Below are 20,655 nucleotides of genomic sequence, written 5' to 3' on the forward strand. Positions count from 1 at the left end.
ATGAAAAACTGCAGGGTGGTACCCGCTGTACTGGCAGTGAGGATAGAAGGCTGTATCAGAAAGCTGTACTTGTCTGTAAAATGGCACTGCTCTGAGTGAGCAGGGCTCGCCAAACTGAGGAAGAGGCTGTTTAGAGGGCGGTCCATAGCTCTGCTACTGAAAAACTATGGCCGCATATATTATGTGCAAGCCTCACCCCCTGTGTAATGTGCTCCGGCGCTAATCTGTAAACTCTGACTGTGCCATGTCCTCCCCTGGGAGCAGCAGGATGCGGCGGTCTCCTCCTCTGATTAATAGAGGGAATAGCCCAGCAGAGGTCAGCGCCCTGGGAATGTGACAGCCGCTGCTGTGCCGTGCATCACACTGCCCAGGGATTTGTCCCACCACCCCTGCTAGTCACGGGTGGTGGTCATACTCCCCACTGTTGTGGCCAGGATGCTGGGCAGGGACACCGGCTTCTAGTCTTGGTAAACTGTGGCAGGGCCCCGCTGAGCCTGATGACTCATATGAAAGTTAAGACCCCCCCAGGGACACAGGCTGCAGTAGCCATGGTGACCCTTCCCAGCGGCTCCCTCATAGCAGGCAGACTGCCATAGTAAGCAGTCTGCCTGCCGTCTGCCAGGAGTCAGTCACATTTCTAAATTATTTAAAGTGCCAGGCTCTACTCTACCACCATCTGTACCAGTGTCTTGAGCTCCAGTGTCTCCTGGTGAATGAAGGCGAAAAGAAGCTGTGCGGAGCACCTGTGAAATTGATCCTGAAGAGAACACTAAACAAAATCATAAAATGTTCTACTCCTCAAAATAGTTCTCTAATCAAGTTTACTGGCACAATAAGAAAAAAAAGGGTCTAGTGGCAGGAACTCGACCTAAGAAAAAGTTATAAGCTAGAAACTATGCCCTGACCAGCTAAATCACCACAGTACTTCAGAGCTGTAGAAGACAAAAGAAAACACCTACAACATGGCAACTGGTGATACTGCAAGTAGAAGCATACAGTAACAAGGTGTGGTATCTATGCCAGTGTAGGAGAATGCTTGCCATCATCCACCTAAATGAGACCAATATAGGTTTGGCATGTATTGTGTCAGGAAGGAAATTTGCATTGGTGAGGACAATGCATATCTGGCAAAATACCACATCCACCTTTTGGTGGAACAAAGCTATATCCCCTAAGGACACTTATGTACTACTAAAAACAAAGTGTTTTTACATTTTAACAGCTCCTTCATATTGTGTGCTGATGGTTTGTTTGTTGTAAGAAGATACTTGCGATATATACCTGAAACTTCAGCCTCTCCAAAAGCTGTTTCTCTCTTTCTGTTACTTTGTCTTCAGGTGGCTCTTCCACTGAAGTTGTGATGGACTGCTTCTGACGTAGCTGGCTAAGCAAGTAAAGAATCTGCAGAGCAGGAACAAATAATATCTAGTTGAAACTACAAAACTATGGACATTTTCAGATACTGCAAATGGATGGCCCAATAAAAATGTTCATGAAGCTTTCTTAACTTCTTATATCATGCATCATTGTCATTTGTGGGTTTCTGAAAGGTTTCTGAATACTGACAGCAATGTTTTCAATGTAATTGCTGAAGATTGTTCACAAACCACCAAAAAAATATATATATATTTAAAAATAAATAAATACCTTTTCCTGGTGCTGCTGTTCAAGTTCCACAAGTTGGCTCTGGTGCTCAGTCTCCAATTCAGCCATTTGATTTCTTTCCTCGAAGATCGTCTTCTGCAGATCGCCAGAGTGTGCCCTGCTCTGCTTTACACTGCTTTCCAGTTTACTAACCTGGACTTTGGCAGAGACCAGCTAGAACATTGGAGAAAGAAAAGAAAAAAAATTTATAAAGCAGTTCATACACTGAATAGAAACAATTCAAACTAGGAGTATGTGGGCAAGAATGGTTACATCTCATGTACCACGAATGAGAAGAGCGAAAGTCACACTAAACAAAGTTCTGAAACAGTCCTAGTAACCTACCTCTGCCATTAAGTATTTTAGAGCACACTTTGCTTCCATAATATTAGTGATTGTTTCCCATCTCTGTTTAACTCGCTCATCCTCACTGTCCGCATCCAGCAACTTTTGCTGCAGGTCCGCTATCTGGGCACTCCTACAAGACCGAGAACAGCCAATGACAATAGGCGATTATAAAAACTCTTGTTTAAAGGAGAATCCTTTATATACATTGCAAGCTAGCATTATCAGAACCAATTCTGAAGCAGCAGAAATTTGTCCTCTGACTGACCAAAGAAGTGAATGTATGCTTTGCAATCATACAAAATAAATGAATGGTAAATTAACTACAATTTGTAATACTTTCATCAACCTGATACAAGCAGAAACGTAACATAACTCTACAGAGTGAAGTACTCATTTAAATTCATCCTAAAAAACTGTTCAGGTGGAAAACTTTATCAGCCTTGATATCAGAGATTTAATGCATCTAAAGTGCCTTTATGATGGCAAGAACAAACACAATGGTTGGGGTGGTAACATGCCATGACAATGCCATTCGCCTTCCATATGCTGGGTACACACTACAAGATGTTTACCCAGCACGATGTGTGGTGCTGGAACCCGCTGACTATATTGCTCGTCAGACCTGCATGCAGGTCTGACAGGCGATGTCGCTGATGATGCGTGGCAGCGTGCATAGTCAGCCACATAGCAGGTACACATCGCCTGATGTGGACAATATATCATCTGATCAGACAACATTGTCTAGAGTGCACCCGGCTTTAGACTACGTGTACATTTATGATCATAAATGTCCTCAATAGAGGGCAGACTCAGACCAATAACGTGTTCAACAGAACTCCACTCTATTAATAGCTTTCTATTGCCCACTGTACTATTGCCAAACTGTAATGCAGATGGTCAAGACACTTGCTACAACACAGCGATAAGTTAAGGTTACTCCTAGACAAATCTAAAGCTTGCAAGTTACTCAGAAAAAGCTGAGTGTTATGATACAAAACTTATCAAAAGGTAAGTCTTCGAAGTACAGAGGGTCATAGAAAAAAATGCCCATCTTTTGTAGCCCGAACTAAATATTGCAGTACCACCAGCTATTTTGCCACCTGATGGCATTTACAACAGGAAACTGCAAAAGGAGAAAAAAGTGGGCGCTACCGATATAAATCACCAATTAGGTCAAAATCTATACCACTCCTGCTGCCCCCACACAGTGGCTCTGGAAGTCCAACTATTCACAATGGGAACACAATAAGAAAGAAAAATGGGAGCACTGGCAGTGGCTGCTGATTTAAAAAATCATTTATTTATTTTAATTGCACAAAATACAATCTCAAACACTTTTGTTTAAAATATCAATATAAATGAAGAATACAGATGGATTCAATCAATTAGGCTAATAGTGCCTTACTGTTAAAATGTGAAACCGGTTCCACCCTACAATATTAGTACATATCAATATATAAATCACTCCAGAGACTAGTATAGAGATCACTTATATAGACATATATATATTGGAGCATCAATCAAAAAATCATTGGTCACAATTTTCCAGCGTGGATTTAATAGTTGTCAATATTTATGTCCACTTATACCCAATTGATAGAGGGTTAAATGTATAAAAAAGAAGCAGCACAGCTCATTCAGCACAGATTAGAGTGTTAGTAAATAAGTAATTCCTAATATAGGTACATTATCATCCAACCATGTAGGTAGAGAAACAAAGTGTATTGTGGCAGTTAATCTCTACCCCAATCCCAGGGGGAGGATGCTTATATACTGATCGCCTGCTCACAAGTAAAGAACAATATCAGCCAAAGATTTTTACCACTTTGTGCACCATGTGGTCCAGAGGCGCTTCTTGTCCTCAGGCAGAGGGACCTCTTATTCCTGGATCCTGGCACTCGTAACCGTTCACGGTGAACCAATTGGCTGAGTTGTATTCTGTTGTCCGCCACTGCTGCACGCTGGCTGGTGACCGCTCCGTCACTTCCGGTGGTGAGCTTCCGGTATGCGTACCACCTGCGTTCCACGAGTCACCTGACGCGTTTCTCCGCCCAATGACGCGGCGGTTTCATCAGAGGATGGCTCTAAGCTCGTTAGTGCTCCATTATATCCCTCTCAGAGTATCCGGATTGGTTGCTTTTCAATCCCCTTAAAAATTAACTGCTAACATGCCACAGTCTTCTCTGAAAACGGGATAAACATTTTGTGTATGCATAATATGGTGATAGAAACATCTTATATTCCATATATTTGTATATAACTTATTTAGACTATTTATAGTTCTAATCTTCTACTCCAAGGTGCCTGCTCATATAGCCCATAGTATTAATCCTACCCTATAAAACTAAAAAACCTAAGTAAAAATATACCTCAAAAAATTATTTAAAAAATATATAAGAAAATCAAAATAATGCTAGGTATTGGAAGGCAACACGAATCTTATTCAATATAATACATTAATAACATTAATATATTGCCCTAAGGGGTTGAGTTAGAAAAATGTTATTACATACATATAGAGACAAATTATTAAAAACAAAAAACCATGATAGAAAATCCCTTCAACACAATATGGATATAGAAAAATATTTTCCGATATCCACTACAAAATCGATATAATCATTATTCCCACTAGAATATCTACACAATAATAAACAGCCTTAGACCACTTTCCATATAAAACAGTTGGTGAAATATATCGATACTTCACCAAACAAACATTAAATACCCTCAGTCTCCAACCATATAGGGTCTCAGGGTTAATAATTGAAAGGTTCTCATCAGGTCTATTAACCTATATATGTCTCAAATACCTGAGACATTGGTATTACCACTGTGCAGTAATCCTGGTGGAAAACCTTCAGGATTGACACTATATAACAATCTCAGTTCAATTCAAAATCAATCAATACCGTCATTAGTCAGCTAAATAACTTAAATCACCCACCTACATATAAAGCCCAAATATCAAATATTATTCAGTTCGATGGTCTCATTTAGGCCATCTGGATCCAGCGTATTGAGTCTAAATATCCAATATGCTTCTCTTTTGCAGAGTGTATTTAGTCTATTCCCCACTCTATCCGTACTTTTGATTTGTTCAATAGCTATCACTCTAATTTGGCTGATATCCTTCCTTTCACAAACCGAAGCATGTCTAGACAAACTATGTGCTAAGTTCCCTTTGAGGATGTTCCTCCTATGCTCCAAAAATCGAACATTAAGCGTACGTGTGGTCCGCCCCACATACTGAAGACCACACCCACACCTAATAATGTAGACCACATAGTTGGAGTTACAATTAAGGAAGGACTCTATATGAAATGATTCCGATGTACTTTTTGATTGAAAGACCGTTTCTCTATGTCCTGCATGCTTGCACGTCATACATTTTTCTCTTCCACGCCTATAAAAACCAACTGGTTTATCAGGTAGCCAATTAAGATGAATACCCAAATCCTGACTAATACCTTTCTTCGTATTATCATATATATTATATTTATTTCCCATATTTCCATTCTTTTTATACATACTAGGGGCCAATTTTTGTTTCAAACTTTCCGATTTTCTGTAAACAATTTTCACACCACTTCCCACCATCGGACCTATAACTGGATCTACCTTCAAAATGGTTGTATTCTTTTTAATAATTTCTTTTATTGCATTAGCATGAGTATTATACTGTGTGACAAATGGACAACAATCCTCCCATTCCTCTTGCCGTCTGTCTATAATCCTTTTTTTATTTTTATTATTACTGACTAGAAGATCTTCCCTATTCTTTTTATGGGTTTCTCTTAGAGCTTTGTCTAGAATGTGGGGAGGGTAGCCTTGTTCCACAAAGGCTCCATAAACTTTACCTACTTGTTCGTGATAGCTGATTTCACTCGAACAGTTTCTTTTAATACGATAAAATTGGCTTTTTGGAATATTATTCCGCCAAGCCTTTAAATGACTACTGCCATAGTCCAAAAAATTGTTGGAGTCAATTAGAAACATTATGTATGGCAGAAACTAGGCATTGGTGGGACCAAACCACTTTACGTAAATATATTGATAATAAGTTTATCCCTAGGGGTCTGAGGATATTTAAATCAGCATCTTTTAGAGATGATGAAGGGTTCCTAAGTAATTGGAATAAAATTTTGGATACATGTTCCTTTCAGTTAATGGAGCTACTGATTGACTATAGGGGGGGTAAAATTAAAGAATTACAAATAGAGATTGAAAAAACACAAGAACAATTAAAATTATTTGATAATACCATGGAGTTTCAAGAGAAAGATGCTAAGGTAAATAAAAAATTGGAGGATTTTGAAAAATCAATTATCCAGGTAAAGGATAAAAAACTAGAAAGAGATAGAAGTGACTACGAAAGGGGTAGAGTTAGAACTTATAATAGAGGAGGGAGATACCAATCAAGATCAGGTAATCGGAATGTTCAATGGAACCCTGTGAGGAATCATATGTTGAGGTCTAGAGAAACAGAATCCCCAAGTGATTTTTTCCGTAAAAAAGGGAAAAAGTTAAATGTATCATCACCTACTAATATTACACATGGGTTTATACACAAAAATAGATACGAATGCCTTGACAAAGAGGAATATACTCCGAAAACAATAGAAAAAGGAGGAGCTAGACCCAAGATTAGAGCACAAATGGATAATGAATCATATACTGATACTCGTAATTTTTTAGGCAGAGAACCCATGAGACAGTTCCAATTAAACAGAAACGAAATGGGGAACCACAAAAGAACAAGAGATTTAGAGGATGTAGAGGTGGGAGAACTAGGACGAGGAAAATGTATAAGAAAATAATAAATGAGAAAAGTATATTTAATTTATCGAATAGAGTTTTAAGTACACCAGAGAAAGCTCTTATTAAGTAAGGGGCTGAAATATGCCCCAGCTAAAAAACCAAATGTATTTACTTTGTTTGTTGATTTGAACAGATTTATTCGAAATTTAAGTAGAAAAAGATATTTTGCATTAAAACAAATTAAATATAGAAATGATGAGTCCGTTCCAATTATTCTTGATGAAGAAGACAGAGATGCCATTGAAATATTGGAGGGGTTAGCTTTAGAGGGTTCTGCTGGAAATATATCTCCAATACCCATTTATGATATCAAGGGGACTGTGAAAAAAGCATGTATACTTAAGAAAATGTCAGATTTTATCCTCTGCAATATAAAGGGCCTTGTGTGGAGGGGTTCTATAGGACCACTATGGATGATTTTAGAAATCTTTGTGAAACCATAGAAAAAGCCCCTCTGAAGGATAACCTCCCAGTGGAGGAAAGAAGAGCTCTGAAAATATTGATGTCAGACAAAGAAATAACTATTAAAATGGCAGATAAAGGTAGGGGGGTGGTTGTTCAAAACACGTGTGATTATCTGAAAGAAGCAAACATGCAGTTAGGTAACATTGTTTTATAGAACCCTCACAAATAATCCTACTCAAGAATTTCAGAGTCAACTTAGAATTTTGTTGGATGATGCCTTGGCCGGTGGTGCAATATCCAAAGATACTTGGAATTTTTTATATATTACCCACCCCATTATCCCTGTTTATTATCATTTACCCAAAATTCATAAGTCCCTCACTGCACCTCCTGGGCGTCCCATAATTTCGGGTATAGGGTCCCTAACATCGAACCTCTCACAATTTGTGGATGTCCACTTAGAGTCACGTGGTCACCCTCAGATCATTTATAAAGGATACTACACAATTTTTAAATATGATCCGTAACGTAAACTGGAAAAAAACATATTACTTCCTTACCTGTGATGTAGAATCACTATACTCCAACATTCCACATACCAAGGGGGTGGAAAAAATTAGGGAGCATCTAGGTAGAGATGACAATATGACAGAGGGACTACGTGACTTTGTTGTGGCATCCATAAAATTTATTTTAGAGCACAATTATTTTTTATTTGACACCACTTATTATTTACAAACACTGGGGACTGCCATGGGGACCAGGTTCGCACCAAACTATGCGAACCTCTATATGGGCTCATTGGAGAAGGAGCTTATTTGGGGTGGAGGCTTTGGGGCGAACCTGGTCCTTTATGGCAGATTTATCGATGATTTATTTTTTATTTGGGATGGGGACCTCACATCTATTCACACTTTTATGAATCACTTAAATTCTAATATGTATGGTCTTAAATTTACCAGCACTATAAGTTCGACACACATCCAGTTCCTGGATATTGCACTATCGGCTTTGGGTGGACAAATACACACTGAAACCTTTTTTAAGAAGGTTGACTCCAACAATTTTTTGGACTATGGCAGTAGTCATTTAAAGGCTTGGCGGAATAATATTCCAAAAAGCCAATTTTATCGTATTAAAAGAAACTGTTCGAGTGAAATCAGCTATCACGAACAAGTAGGTAAAGTTTATGGAGCCTTTGTGGAACAAGGCTACCCTCCCCACATTCTAGACAAAGCTCTAAGAGAAACCCATAAAAAGAATAGGGAAGATCTTCTAGTCAGTAATAATAAAAATAAAAAAAGGATTATAGACAGACGGCAAGAGGAATGGGAGGATTGTTGTCCATTTGTCACACAGTATAATACTCATGCTAATGCAATAAAAGAAATTATTAAAAAGAATACAACCATTTTGAAGGTAGATCCAGTTATAGGTCCGATGGTGGGAAGTGGTGTGAAAATTGTTTACAGAAAATCGGAAAGTTTGAAACAAAAATTGGCCCCTAGTATGTATAGAAAGAATGGAAATATGGGAAATAAATATAATATATATGATAATACGAAGAAAGGTATTAGTCAGGATTTGGGTATTCATCTTAATTGGCTACCTGATAAACCAGTTGGCTTTTATAGGCGTGGAAGAGAAAAATGTATGACGTGCAAGCATGCAGGACATAGAGAAACGGTCTTTCAATCAAAAAGTACATCGGAATCATTTCATATAGAGTCCTTCCTTAATTGTAACTCCAACTATGTGGTCTACATTATTAGGTGTGGGTGTGGTCTTCAGTATGTGGGGCGGACCACACGTACGCTTAATGTTCGATTTTTGGAGCATAGGAGGAACATCCTCAAAGGGAACTTAGCACATAGTTTGTCTAGACATGCTTCGGTTTGTGAAAGGAAGGATATCAGCCAAATTAGAGTGATAGCTATTGAACAAATCAAAAGTACGGATAGAGTGGGGAATAGACTAAATACACTCTGCAAAAGAGAAGCATATTGGATATTTAGACTCAATACGCTGGATCCAGATGGCCTAAATGAGACCATCGAACTGAATAATATTTGATATTTGGGCTTTATATGTAGGTGGGTGATTTAAGTTATTTAGCTGACTAATGACGGTATTGATTGATTTTGAATTGAACTGAGATTGTTATATAGTGTCAATCCTGAAGGTTTTCCACCAGGATTACTGCACAGTGGTAATACCAATGTCTCAGGTATTTGAGACATATATAGGTTAATAGACCTGATGAGAACCTTTCAATTATTAACCCTGAGACCCTATATGGTTGGAGACTGAGGGTATTTAATGTTTGTTTGGTGAAGTATCGATATATTTCACCAACTGTTTTATATGGAAAGTGGTCTAAGGCTGTTTATTATTGTGTAGATATTCTAGTGGGAATAATGATTATATCGATTTTGTAGTGGATATCGGAAAATATTTTTCTATATCCATATTGTGTTGAAGGGATTTTCTATCATGGTTTTTTGTTTTTAATAATTTGTCTCTATATGTATGTAATAACATTTTTCTAACTCAACCCCTTAGGGCAATATATTAATGTTATTAATGTATTATATTGAATAAGATTCGTGTTGCCTTCCAATACCTAGCATTATTTTGATTTTCTTATATATTTTTTAAATAATTTTTTGAGGTATATTTTTACTTAGGTTTTTTAGTTTTATAGGGTAGGATTAATACTATGGGCTATATGAGCAGGTACCTTGGAGTAGAAGATTAGAACTATAAATAGTCTAAATAAGTTATATACAAATATATGGAATATAAGATGTTTCTATCACCATATTATGCATACACAAAATGTTTATCCCGTTTTCAGAGAAGACTGTGGCATGTTAGCAGTTAATTTTTAAGGGGATTGAAAAGCAACCAATCCGGATACTCTGAGAGGGATATAATGGAGCACTAACGAGCTTAGAGCCATCCTCTGATGAAACCGCCGCGTCATTGGGCGGAGAAACGCGTCAGGTGACTCGTGGAACGCAGGTGGTACGCATACCGGAAGCTCACCACCGGAAGTGACGGAGCGGTCACCAGCCAGCGTGCAGCAGCCAGCGTGCAGCAGTGGCGGACAACAGAATACAACTCAGCCAATTGGTTCACCGTGAACGGTTACGAGTGCCAGGATCCAGGAATAAGAGGTCCCTCTGCCTGAGGACAAGAAGCGCCTCTGGACCACATGGTGCACAAAGTGGTAAAAATCTTTGGCTGATATTGTTCTTTACTTGTGAGCAGGCGATCAGTATATAAGCATCCTCCCCCTGGGATTGGGGTAGAGATTAACTGCCACAATACACTTTGTTTCTCTACCTACATGGTTGGATGATAATGTACCTATATTAGGAATTACTTATTTACTAACACTCTAATCTGTGCTGAATGAGCTGTGCTGCTTCTTTTTTATACATTTAACCCTCTATCAATTGGGTATAAGTGGACATAAATATTGACAACTATTAAATCCACGCTGGAAAATTGTGACCAATGATTTTTTGATTGATGCTCCAATATATATATGTCTATATAAGTGATCTCTATACTAGTCTCTGGAGTGATTTATATATTGATATGTACTAATATTGTAGGGTGGAACCGGTTTCACATTTTAACAGTAAGGCACTATTAGCCTAATTGATTGAATCCATCTGTATTCTTCATTTATATTGATATTTTAAACAAAAGTGTTTGAGATTGTATTTTGTGCAATTAAAATAAATAAATGATTTTTTAAATCAGCAGCCACTGCCAGCGCTCCCATTTTTATTTCTTATTGCATTTACAACAGGAGCCTGCAGGTAAACCCACCGGTTATTCCATCTATTTTATACATGACACAGGTAGAACCACGTCTAATCACACTCTTATACGACGGAGAAGGAAGCCGGTGAGCAAGAAACTTAGGGCCTGATTCAGAGCCACTCGTAAGTGGCAGCTCGTTCGCTCCGAGCGATGTTTGCCCAACTGCGCATGCGTACGGATCATTATACGCATGCGCGAACCAGTCAGTGCGGCCGAAATTCATGTGCTCGCAAAATAGCGAATGCCTGCTAATTTGAGTGACAGGATGAGGCGTATGTGGGTGGTAACAGGGGAAGGTGCTTGAAAACGGGGAGTGGAAATCCGATCGCAGGCGAGCTTAAAGGTCAAAACGGGCGTTTTATGGGTGTGCATATTTAAAACAGCAGCGTCATTGACCACGTCACTGGGTTATTTTATAGCCAGAACTGCTCGCAAAATTGTGGTAGCAAAAACCAACCACAATAGCGAGCAGCTCATACCCTGTTCGATGTACTCGATTAATCTAATAAATAGCGGACATGACGTAGGATGCGAGCGGACAGGGGGCGTAGTTTCCCAAAAAACGACCGCAAGTTTTGTTCGCTCGTTCAGACCTAGAGGCGTGAACAGACCGCAAACAGCGAACGGTTCATTTGAATAGCCACCCCTATTTTCTGGACGAGCGAGCGCAAATAGCGACCGGCTCTGAATCAGGCCCTTAACCCACAGAAGCCAGGTGCGTCAGTGCAGGTGCCTTGTGAACCCTATGAACTTCGAAGAAAGAGTTAACAAAGCTAAGTCTACCATAACTTGTTTCAGGGTCCATAAGGTTCCACAGGGAGACAATGGGGATGCCCCAAAGCAGTTGTTCAAGGGTGGGGACGCTCCTGAGCTGAGAGGAGAATCCGGCATCCAAATGAAGCATCTTGAGAGGCAAATCTATCGAAGGCATAGAACCTAAGAAAGGTATAGATAGAACACTTGGCCGCCTTACAAAGTTATTCAGAAGATGCGCCATGGCGAGCAGCACACAGGGGACCCACAGAGCAAGTAGAATGAGCAGAGACAGTAGCTGGCACAGGAAGACCAGCCTGAGAGTAAACCTGTGAGATAGCCGGCGAAGCCACCTGGCCAGTGTGTTTGTTAGCTGGCCAGCCCTTCTTGTGGAATCCATATAGGACAAAGAGGGAATCAGTTTTCCTAATAGAACTTGTACAGTACACATAGATCTTTAGAGCACAGACCACATCCAAGGAGGCCTCACCCTCCAAGGAGATCTGGTGATTGGAAGGCCGGGACCACAATTTCCTCAATAACGTGAAAACGAGAAACAACCTTGGGAAGAAATCCAGTGGAGAGTTTGAAGAACAGCAGTGTCCTGATGAAAGAAAAAAAAAAAAACAAAGTCTACGCAGTAAGCCATTTGACGTTCACTGAATCTTGATTGAACTTCAGAAGAACTTGAGGGAGAAAGGAGACTGGAGGAAATGGGTACACCAAAAGGAAGGTACATTTGTCGTCTACGAAGGCTGCTTCGGGATCCCTTGTCCTGGATCCGTACATCAGAAGCTTGTGATTGTGTGGAAAGGCCATGAGTTCCACACGTCTGGAGGCCCCACTTGTCCACCAGGAGTTGAAAGACCTCTGGGTATAGAGACCACTCCCTGACTTGCATGTCGTGACGGCTGAGGAAATCCACTTGTCAATTGAGAATCCCGGGTATGAACACAGTGGAGGGGGCCAGGAGATGGCATTCTGCCCATGTAAGAATGCGTGACACCTCCGCCATTGCTGACCAACTAACAGTGCCTCCCTGGTGCTTAAGGTAGGCCCCTGCTGTGTCATTGTCTTCCTGTACTTGTACTAGTCTGCCCTGAAGAATGTCCTGAGCCAGATTGAGAGCTCTATAGATGGCTCAGAGTTCTAGGACATTGACTGGTAAGGTAATCTCAGCCAGAGTAGAGCGACCTTGGAAGGAGTGCTGGCCGGTCACTGCGCCCACCCGTGGAAGCTGGCATCCGCAGTGAAGACTACCCATTCCGGGATCCAAAAGGGGAGACCCTTGTTCATGTGGGAAGTCTAACCACCAGGTGAGGGACAGGCGAACTTCCAGGGGGAGGATCATCGTCTGAGACTTGATCAGATGAGGCAGCCCATTCCACCTGGATAGGATTAGGTGTTGTGGGGGCCTGGAGTGGAACTGAGCGAACTCCACCATGTCGAAGGTGGATTCCATGGACGCCAGGTCTGCATTGCTGAGTGAATTGACACTCGGCAACCGTGGGAGTAACCTGTGCACCCATTCCTGCAGTACTGCGATCTGGTCTGCTGTCAGGAAGATTCTCTGAGCCTGAGAATCCAGAAGAGCTCATATATGCACCATCCTTTGTGAAGGGGTCAGGAAGGACTTTTTCCAGTTGATTAACCAGTCGTGTCTCTGTAGAAAGGCAATGGTTAATTGAAGCTGATGGTAAAGAACTTCTGGAAGGTGTGCTAAGAGCAAGAGGTCGTCCAAGTATGGGAGCAGCCTGATTCCCTGATGATGCAGGTGGGCTGCCATAACTGCCATGAGTTTGGTAAAGACCCGCGGAGCTGTAAAAAGCCCAAAGGGCAGTGCCTGAAATTGGAAATGTTGTTGTAGGACAGCAAACCGAAGATACTGCTGATGAGAGGGCGCTATAGGTACATGTAGCTAAGCGTCCTGAATGTCCAGAAACACCATAAAGTCCCCAGGCTCCATAGCTAGGAAAATAGAATGGAGAGTTTCCATATGAAACTTGGGCACCCTGATAAACTTGTTCAGAGTATTGAGGATAGGCCAATGAGATTAATTGGGCTTCAGAATAGGAACAGGGTGGGATAACCGTTTCATTGCTGGGACGACGGTATTTGAATTCTTACCCCCGCATGCAGCAAGGACTAAATGGCCTTCTGGAGGAGTAGGGCTTTGCTTGGGTCTGATGGAGGGCCTGTGTAAAAGACCTGCTGGGGGGGCGTCTCAAGAAAGAGGGCGTAACCATGAGACCACTTCTTGTACCCAAGAGTCTGTGGTGGTTTGATGCCAGCACTGGGCGAATTGAAAAAGTCGGCCTCCTACTCAGACTGAAGGTTTGAACTCTGATTTAGTAGCAGGATGTCTAGTGGCTCAGGCCTGCTTGGTCCTTGGCTTGGAGGCCCTTGCGGAAGCAGAGTGCAGAGGAAACGACTGGCCTGTAGCTTTTCCCTGGGGACAAAAGGACCTAAAAGAATGACATCCGAGGCCTTGGTGCAGATGCTTATGGCAGAAAGGCTGTCTTAGATGCCGCCAAGGTAGCCACAATCTTATCCAGCTCCGGACCAAAGAGGATCTCCCCACTGTAGGGCAGTGATTCTAAGGCCTTCTTAGAGTCAGAGTCCACCTTCCATGAACGAAGCCAAAGGATACAGCGAGCTACCACCGAAGTGGTAGACGCTTTGGAATGGGTATGAAAACAAGAGATATGGTAAGAACTTACCTTTGTTATCTCTGTTTCTACGAAGTCCATAGGGTCCACAGGGTTGACCTTGGGGTATAGCTGGATCTGGATCCACGGGCACCACGCAGTTAAAGCTTTGCTGCTCCCAGGATGCACTTGGGTCCGTCCTCCTCTATACCCCGCCCCCGGCCACAGGCACCTCAGTTGGTAAGCAGCTAAGGCTGGAGGAGGAGACTAAACAGAGAAGGAAGACTGGAACACACAAGAAACCATACTCACAGAAATGGGAGACGGAAAACCGGTGACCAGCCACACAGCCCATTTGAAGCCAGGTGCGTCAGGGCGGGCGCCCTGCGGACCCTATGGACTTCGTAGAAAGAGATAACAAAGGTAAGTTCTTACCATATCTCTTGTTTTCTACTTCAGGGTCCATAAGGAGTCCACAGGGTTGACCTTGGGGATGTCCCAAAGCAGTTCAACTAAGGGCGGGGACGCTCCTGTGCTGAAAGGAGTACCCGGCGCCCAAAGGATGCATCCTGAGAGGCGAAGGTGTCAAACGCATAGAACCTCAAAAACGTCTGAAATGAAGACCAAGTAGCCGCCTTACACAGCTGAACAGCGGAGGCGCCACGTCTAGCAGCCCAAGAGGGACCCACAGAACGAGTGGAATGAGCCTTAACAGAGGCTGGCACAGGTAAACCCTCCTGTGCATAAGCCTCACAAATAACTGAACGAAGCCAACGGGCTAACGTTTGCTTGTTGGCAGGCCAACCCCTCTTGTGTAAACCGAAGAGGACAAACAAAGAATCCGACTTCCTAACCGAAGCAGTCCGGTCCACATAGATTCTAAGTGCCCGGACCACATCCAAGGAAGCCTCACCAGCAGAAAGATCAGGTGACTGAAAAGCTGGCACAACAAGTTCCTGATTAATGTGGAATTTTGAGACCACTTTGGGCAAAAACTCAGGACGCGTGCGGAGCACCGCCCTGTCCTGGTGAAAAATCAGAAAAGGAGGGCGACAGGAAAGCGCCCCCAATTCTGACACCCTCCTGGCAGAAGCAATTGCCAGGAGAAAAATGGTCTTAAACGTCAGCCACTTGAGCTCCACCGACTCAAGAGGCTCAAAAGGAGGACCCTGCAAGACCCGTAATACCACAGTCAAGTCCCAAGGAGCCACCGGAGGCACGAAGGGAGGCTGGATCCTGAGAACACCTTGGTAAAAGGTGTGAACATCTGGCAGTGTAGCAATCAGTCGCTGAAACCACACGGACAAAGCAGACACATGAACCTTCAGAGAGGCGAGGCGTAAGCTGAGGTCCAAACCCGATTGAATAAACTCCAAGATTCTGGAAACCCGGAATACCTGCGGATCATAGTTTCTGGATTCACACCACTGAAAATAAGTGCGCCACACCCTGTAGTAAATCCGCGCGGAAGCAGGCTTGCGTGCCCTAAGCATGGTACCAATGACCGAACTGGAGAAACCCCTAGACCTCAAGACGGCTGTCTCAAGAGCCACGCCGTCAAAGACAGCCGACCCAGATCCGGGTAAAGGCAGGGCCCTTGAGACAACAGGTTCCGACACTGAGGGAGAAGGTACGGAGCGTCGATGGAGAGGCACCTCAGATCGGAGTACCAAGGACGTCTGGGCCACGCCGGAGCCACCAGCACGAGCGTGCCGCCGTCCTGCTTGAATTTCCGCAGAACCCGAGGAAGCAGGGATATCTGAGGAAACAGATACGCCAGGTGAAACGTCCATTTCACCGACAGAGCGTCTACCAGACAGGCGCCTGCGTCTCTTCTCCTTGACCCGTAAACGGGCAACTTGTGATTGTGACGGGAGGCCATCAAGTCCAGCTCCAGCAGCCCCCACCTGTCCACGAGTAGCTGAAACACCTCTGGGTGAAGCGACCATTCCACGGGATGCACGTCGTGACGGCTGAGGAAGTCCGCCTCCCAATTGAGGACTCCGGGAATGAAAACTGCCGAGATCGCTGGAACGTGACACTCCGCCCAAGCAAGAATGCGAGACACCTCCGACATTGCTGCCCGACTGCGAGTTCCCCCATGGTGGTTGATGTACGCCACCGTGGTGGCGTTGTCGGACTGCACCTAAATCCGCCCGCAGTTCCAGGATGTTGATGGGGAGAAGTGCTTCTTCCGCGGACCAACGACCCTGAAGCGATAATGAGCCTGTCACTGCCCCCCAACCCCGGAGACTGGCATCCGTCGTGAGCAGGACCCAGTCCTGGATCCAAAAGGGGCGCCCCTCGACCAGATGCGCTGTCTGAAGCCACCAAGCCAAAGACTGCCGAACCTCCGGGGACAACACCAGCATCTGAGAGCGGATCCGGTGAGGTAACCCGTTCCATTCCGATAGAATCAGCCCCTGCAGGGGCCGGGAATGGAACTGGGCAAATTCCACCATGTTGAATGTCGACACCATGGACCCCAGAACTCTCATAGCCGAATGGACCGACAGGCGGCAACTGCTCAGGCAACTGTGTATCCGCAGCTGCAGGGAGGAGACCTTCTCCGGAGTCAGAAAAATCCGTTGCTGACGAGAATCCAGCAGGGCTCCCAAATGAACCATCCGCTGTGATGGAATCAGGGAGGACTTCTTCCAATTTATCAACCACCCATGTGCTTGAAGTCAAGCAATGGTCAGGTGGAGATGTCGAAGAAGCACCTCCGGGGAGCTCGCCAGCAGCAGAAGATCGTCCAGGTACGGCAACAGACGTAGACCCTGACCCCGAAGGTGGGCAGCCATAACTGCCATCACCTTGGTGAACACCCTCGGAAGCCGTGGAAAGGCCGAAAAGGCAACGCCCGAAATTGGTAGTGATGGTTCAGGATAGCAAACCTCAGATACCGCTGATATGCCGGTGCTATGGGCACATGGAGATAGGCGACCTGGATATCGAGGGAGACCATATAATCCCCGGGTTCCATCGCCAGAATGATGGAACGTAACGTTTCCATCCTAAACTTGGGAACTCCGAGGTATCTGTTCAGAGACTTCAAATTCAGGATAGGGCGATGAGAACCATTGGGTTTCTGTACCAGAAACAGAGTAGAATAGCACCCCGTCCCGCGCTGAGACTGCGGAACGGGAACAATGACCCCTGCTTGTAGCAAGGATTCTATAGCTACCTGAATCTGACCAGCTTTGGTCTTGTCCAGAGAAGGACTCGTACAGAAAAACTGGTGGGGCAGCCTGAACCGAAAAGACAGGGCGTACCTTTGAGAGACTACTTCTCAAACCCAGGCATCCGTGGTGGTATTGTGCCAACACTGGGCGAATTGGAGAAGTCGGCCTCCCACTCTGGGGTCCCCCAGAGAGAGGCCCGTCCCATCAGGCAGCAGGCTTATCCTCCTGCTTGGAAGAAGGGCGCCGAGCACTCCATGATTGCTTCTTGGGCTTGGGTGCGGCCTTGGTCGCCGAATGTCTCGTGAAGGACTGGCCCTTGGCCTTACCCTGAACCCGAAAGGACCGAAAGGCAGAGCTCCTCACTTTAGCCGGCGCAGAGGCCGAAGGGAGGAAAGCCGACTTGGACTTAGCCAAAGTATCCACTATTTTGTCCAAATCCGGACCAAATAGTAAATCACCATTAAAAGGCAAGGCCTCCAGACCCTTTTTTGAATCTGCATCAGCCCTCCAGGACCTCAGCCACAGGGAGCGCCGAGCAGACACCGCTGCAGCCGACAACCTAGAAGTGAGCAGGCTGGCATCCAAAGACGCTTCCCCAATATAGGAAGCTGCATCCCGCATCTGTCCCACTAACGCTCTCTGGATATCCAGAGCCTCATCAGGAAAGGTATCCTCCAAGGCATTGGCCCATGCCTCAATGGCTTTAGCCACCCAGGAGATAACCATGGACGGGCGAGCCACCGCCCCGGAAAGAGAATAAATGGACTTTAAACAAGTCTCCACCTTCCTGTCCGTGGGATCCTTCAAAGAGGAGATAGACGGCAATGGCAGCATCGCGCTTTTGATCAAGCGGGTAACGTGGGAATCCACCGCCGGCGGAGTCTCCCATTTCCTGCAATGAGCTTCAGGAAAAGGATAGTTCGCCGCCAACCTCTTCTGTGGATGGAACCTCTTACTGGGTAATTGCCAGGCCGCCGCCATATGATCTGATAATTGATCAGACAGGGGGAACACAGTTGAAGTCACCTTGGCCTTTTTAAAATTAGGAAACTTCGACCTAGGAGCCGGCGCATCATCCTCAACATGTTGGATAGCCCGCACCGCCCTAACTAAGGCTGGAACATTAATGGAGGACTTAGCTTCCACCTCCTGCCCCAGGGCATCAGAGTCAGAGTCCTCATGGATTTCTCCATCATCTGAGGACACTTCCGAGTCTGACAACTGCGCAGCTAGTGAACTCACAACTGGACGTTTAGACGCCCTTGGTGGCACATCACCTTGCAACATGGACTGAAACGCCGAGGATGAAGCCGCCAGACTCTATACGGAGCTGGAGAGAACATCCACCCAAGGCGGAGGAGCCGTTGGAGCAAAACTCTGCAAAGGCACTACAGACTGACGCGTCACTGGGGAAGACTGCACATACACAGGCAGCCCCGAGTAAGGACCCACAGTCTGGGCCCCGGGGGGAGACCGCAATATTTGTGGAACACCCAGGGAATGGGGGATGGTGGGCTGAGGCAACGCCCTAGAAGGGAGCGCTGATGGGACCGATAACCGGTCCGCAAAAGACGCCAGCACCTGTGAAAACATCGCCCAAGGAGGGTCCTGTGATACAGGGGGGTGGTACCAGCTGGCACCGCCCGCACAGACCATCCGGAGATAAGTCCTCCCCATCAACTCCAGCAGCACAGCATCTGCAGGAAAATAGCACAGCAGCCACAGAGCACTCAGTCTCATCAGACATGATACCGTAAATACACAAGAAATACGTATCACCAGAGGAATTACGGTTTTAACACCCGCGCACTCACCAGTATGCGACAACAGCCCAGATATGGTACTGTGTAGCACACAACAGTATGTGACTGATCCCACAAATACGTGATTTATATAAGTGAGGGTCTCAGAAAAACGCCCTTCCCCCACACATCTGCCGGGCCGTAGGAGAAGGAAAGGGATAGTTATAAGCTGACAGCAAGGAGAATAAGTCACAGACAGGCAGCACTAGCAATAGTCACATACAATGCAGAAAAGTTAGTACTCACTGCACCTTCCGCTACAATCAACCGCCCAGATTCAGTGTCTGGGAGGGCTATAGCGCGGTGTACACTGTCCTTTAGCAGGGGAGAGGTACACAGGGGGACCGGTCCACTTGATACCGCCTGGGAGTCTGCGATGCCTGCCAGTAAAGATGGCCGCCGGAGACCTCAGAGGAGGAGTGGCTGTAAGATAAGAGCAGCTCAGCGACGCCAGACTACTTGTTGAAAGGCGCGCTGAGCTGAGGAGCCGCTAGACAGGGAAGGCTGCCTCCCCTGGCTAGAAAATAAACCCCCGGGTTGCCGGTCCCGCTACCAGCCTGTTACCCTGGTGGTCTAGCGGACACGCGGGGTATTCCTCAATAGAGGGGGAGCCCGCCGCCGCCGCTAGCGCCTCCGGTCTGTCCCCAGAGACTTCTGACTGCATAGAAAGTATCCGCGGGCCGCCGCACGCGGCGACCCGCGGCTTACCTGATCCCCGTCGCGTCCGGCAGCAGTCAAGGGAGTCCCCAGAGCCCGGCTAGTACAGGCTCTGGGGTCCCGCCGCGATCCCCAGAGCTGTACTGGCATCGCGGCGCCAGCGGGGAGAAGGAGCGGCAGCGTGGACGTCCTAAAGGACAGTCTGATGCTGCCGCTCTAAAAGTGTAAAAAAAGTAGAAAAAAATAAAAAAATTTCTCTTTTAAAATAAAGCTATGGGGCTGCTCCTGCAGCCCCACTGCGACAGGGTGAGCCGACTCCGGCCGGGCACCAACTAAAACTGAGGTGCCTGTGGCCGGGGTATAGAGGACGGACCCAAGTGCATCCTGGGAGCAGCAAAGCTTTAACTGCGTGGTGCCCGTGGATCCAGCTATATCCAAAGGTCAACCCTGTGGACCCCCTATGGACCCTGAAGTAGAAATACCGCCGGCTGCATGGCCGGTGGATCGATTCCAGTCAGCGGCAGCCCGACAAGAGCAGAGTTAGAAGCAGCGGAA

The 20,655-nt window shown here is 45.2% G+C and overlaps 1 protein-coding gene across 1 annotated transcript in view; it reads right to left on the minus strand.

Annotated features, from left to right (window-relative positions):
- The window catches only part of KIF4A (kinesin family member 4A), a 105,369-nt gene that overhangs the window by 26,818 nt on the left and 57,896 nt on the right, over positions 1-20,655 (minus strand). The window contains exons 23-25 of the mRNA XM_088444992.1: positions 1,990-2,122; positions 1,648-1,818; positions 1,282-1,401 (exon numbers count right to left, since the gene is read on the minus strand). Of these exons, the coding sequence (XP_088301118.1) occupies positions 1,282-1,401; positions 1,648-1,818; positions 1,990-2,122 (424 nt within the window). The remainder of the gene's footprint in view (positions 1-1,281; positions 1,402-1,647; positions 1,819-1,989; positions 2,123-20,655) is intronic.

This window comes from Taudactylus pleione, unplaced genomic scaffold, assembly GCF_031769625.1.
Source record: "Taudactylus pleione unplaced genomic scaffold, aTauple2 ptg000375l, whole genome shotgun sequence".
Taxonomy (NCBI): Eukaryota; Metazoa; Chordata; class Amphibia; order Anura; family Myobatrachidae; genus Taudactylus; species Taudactylus pleione.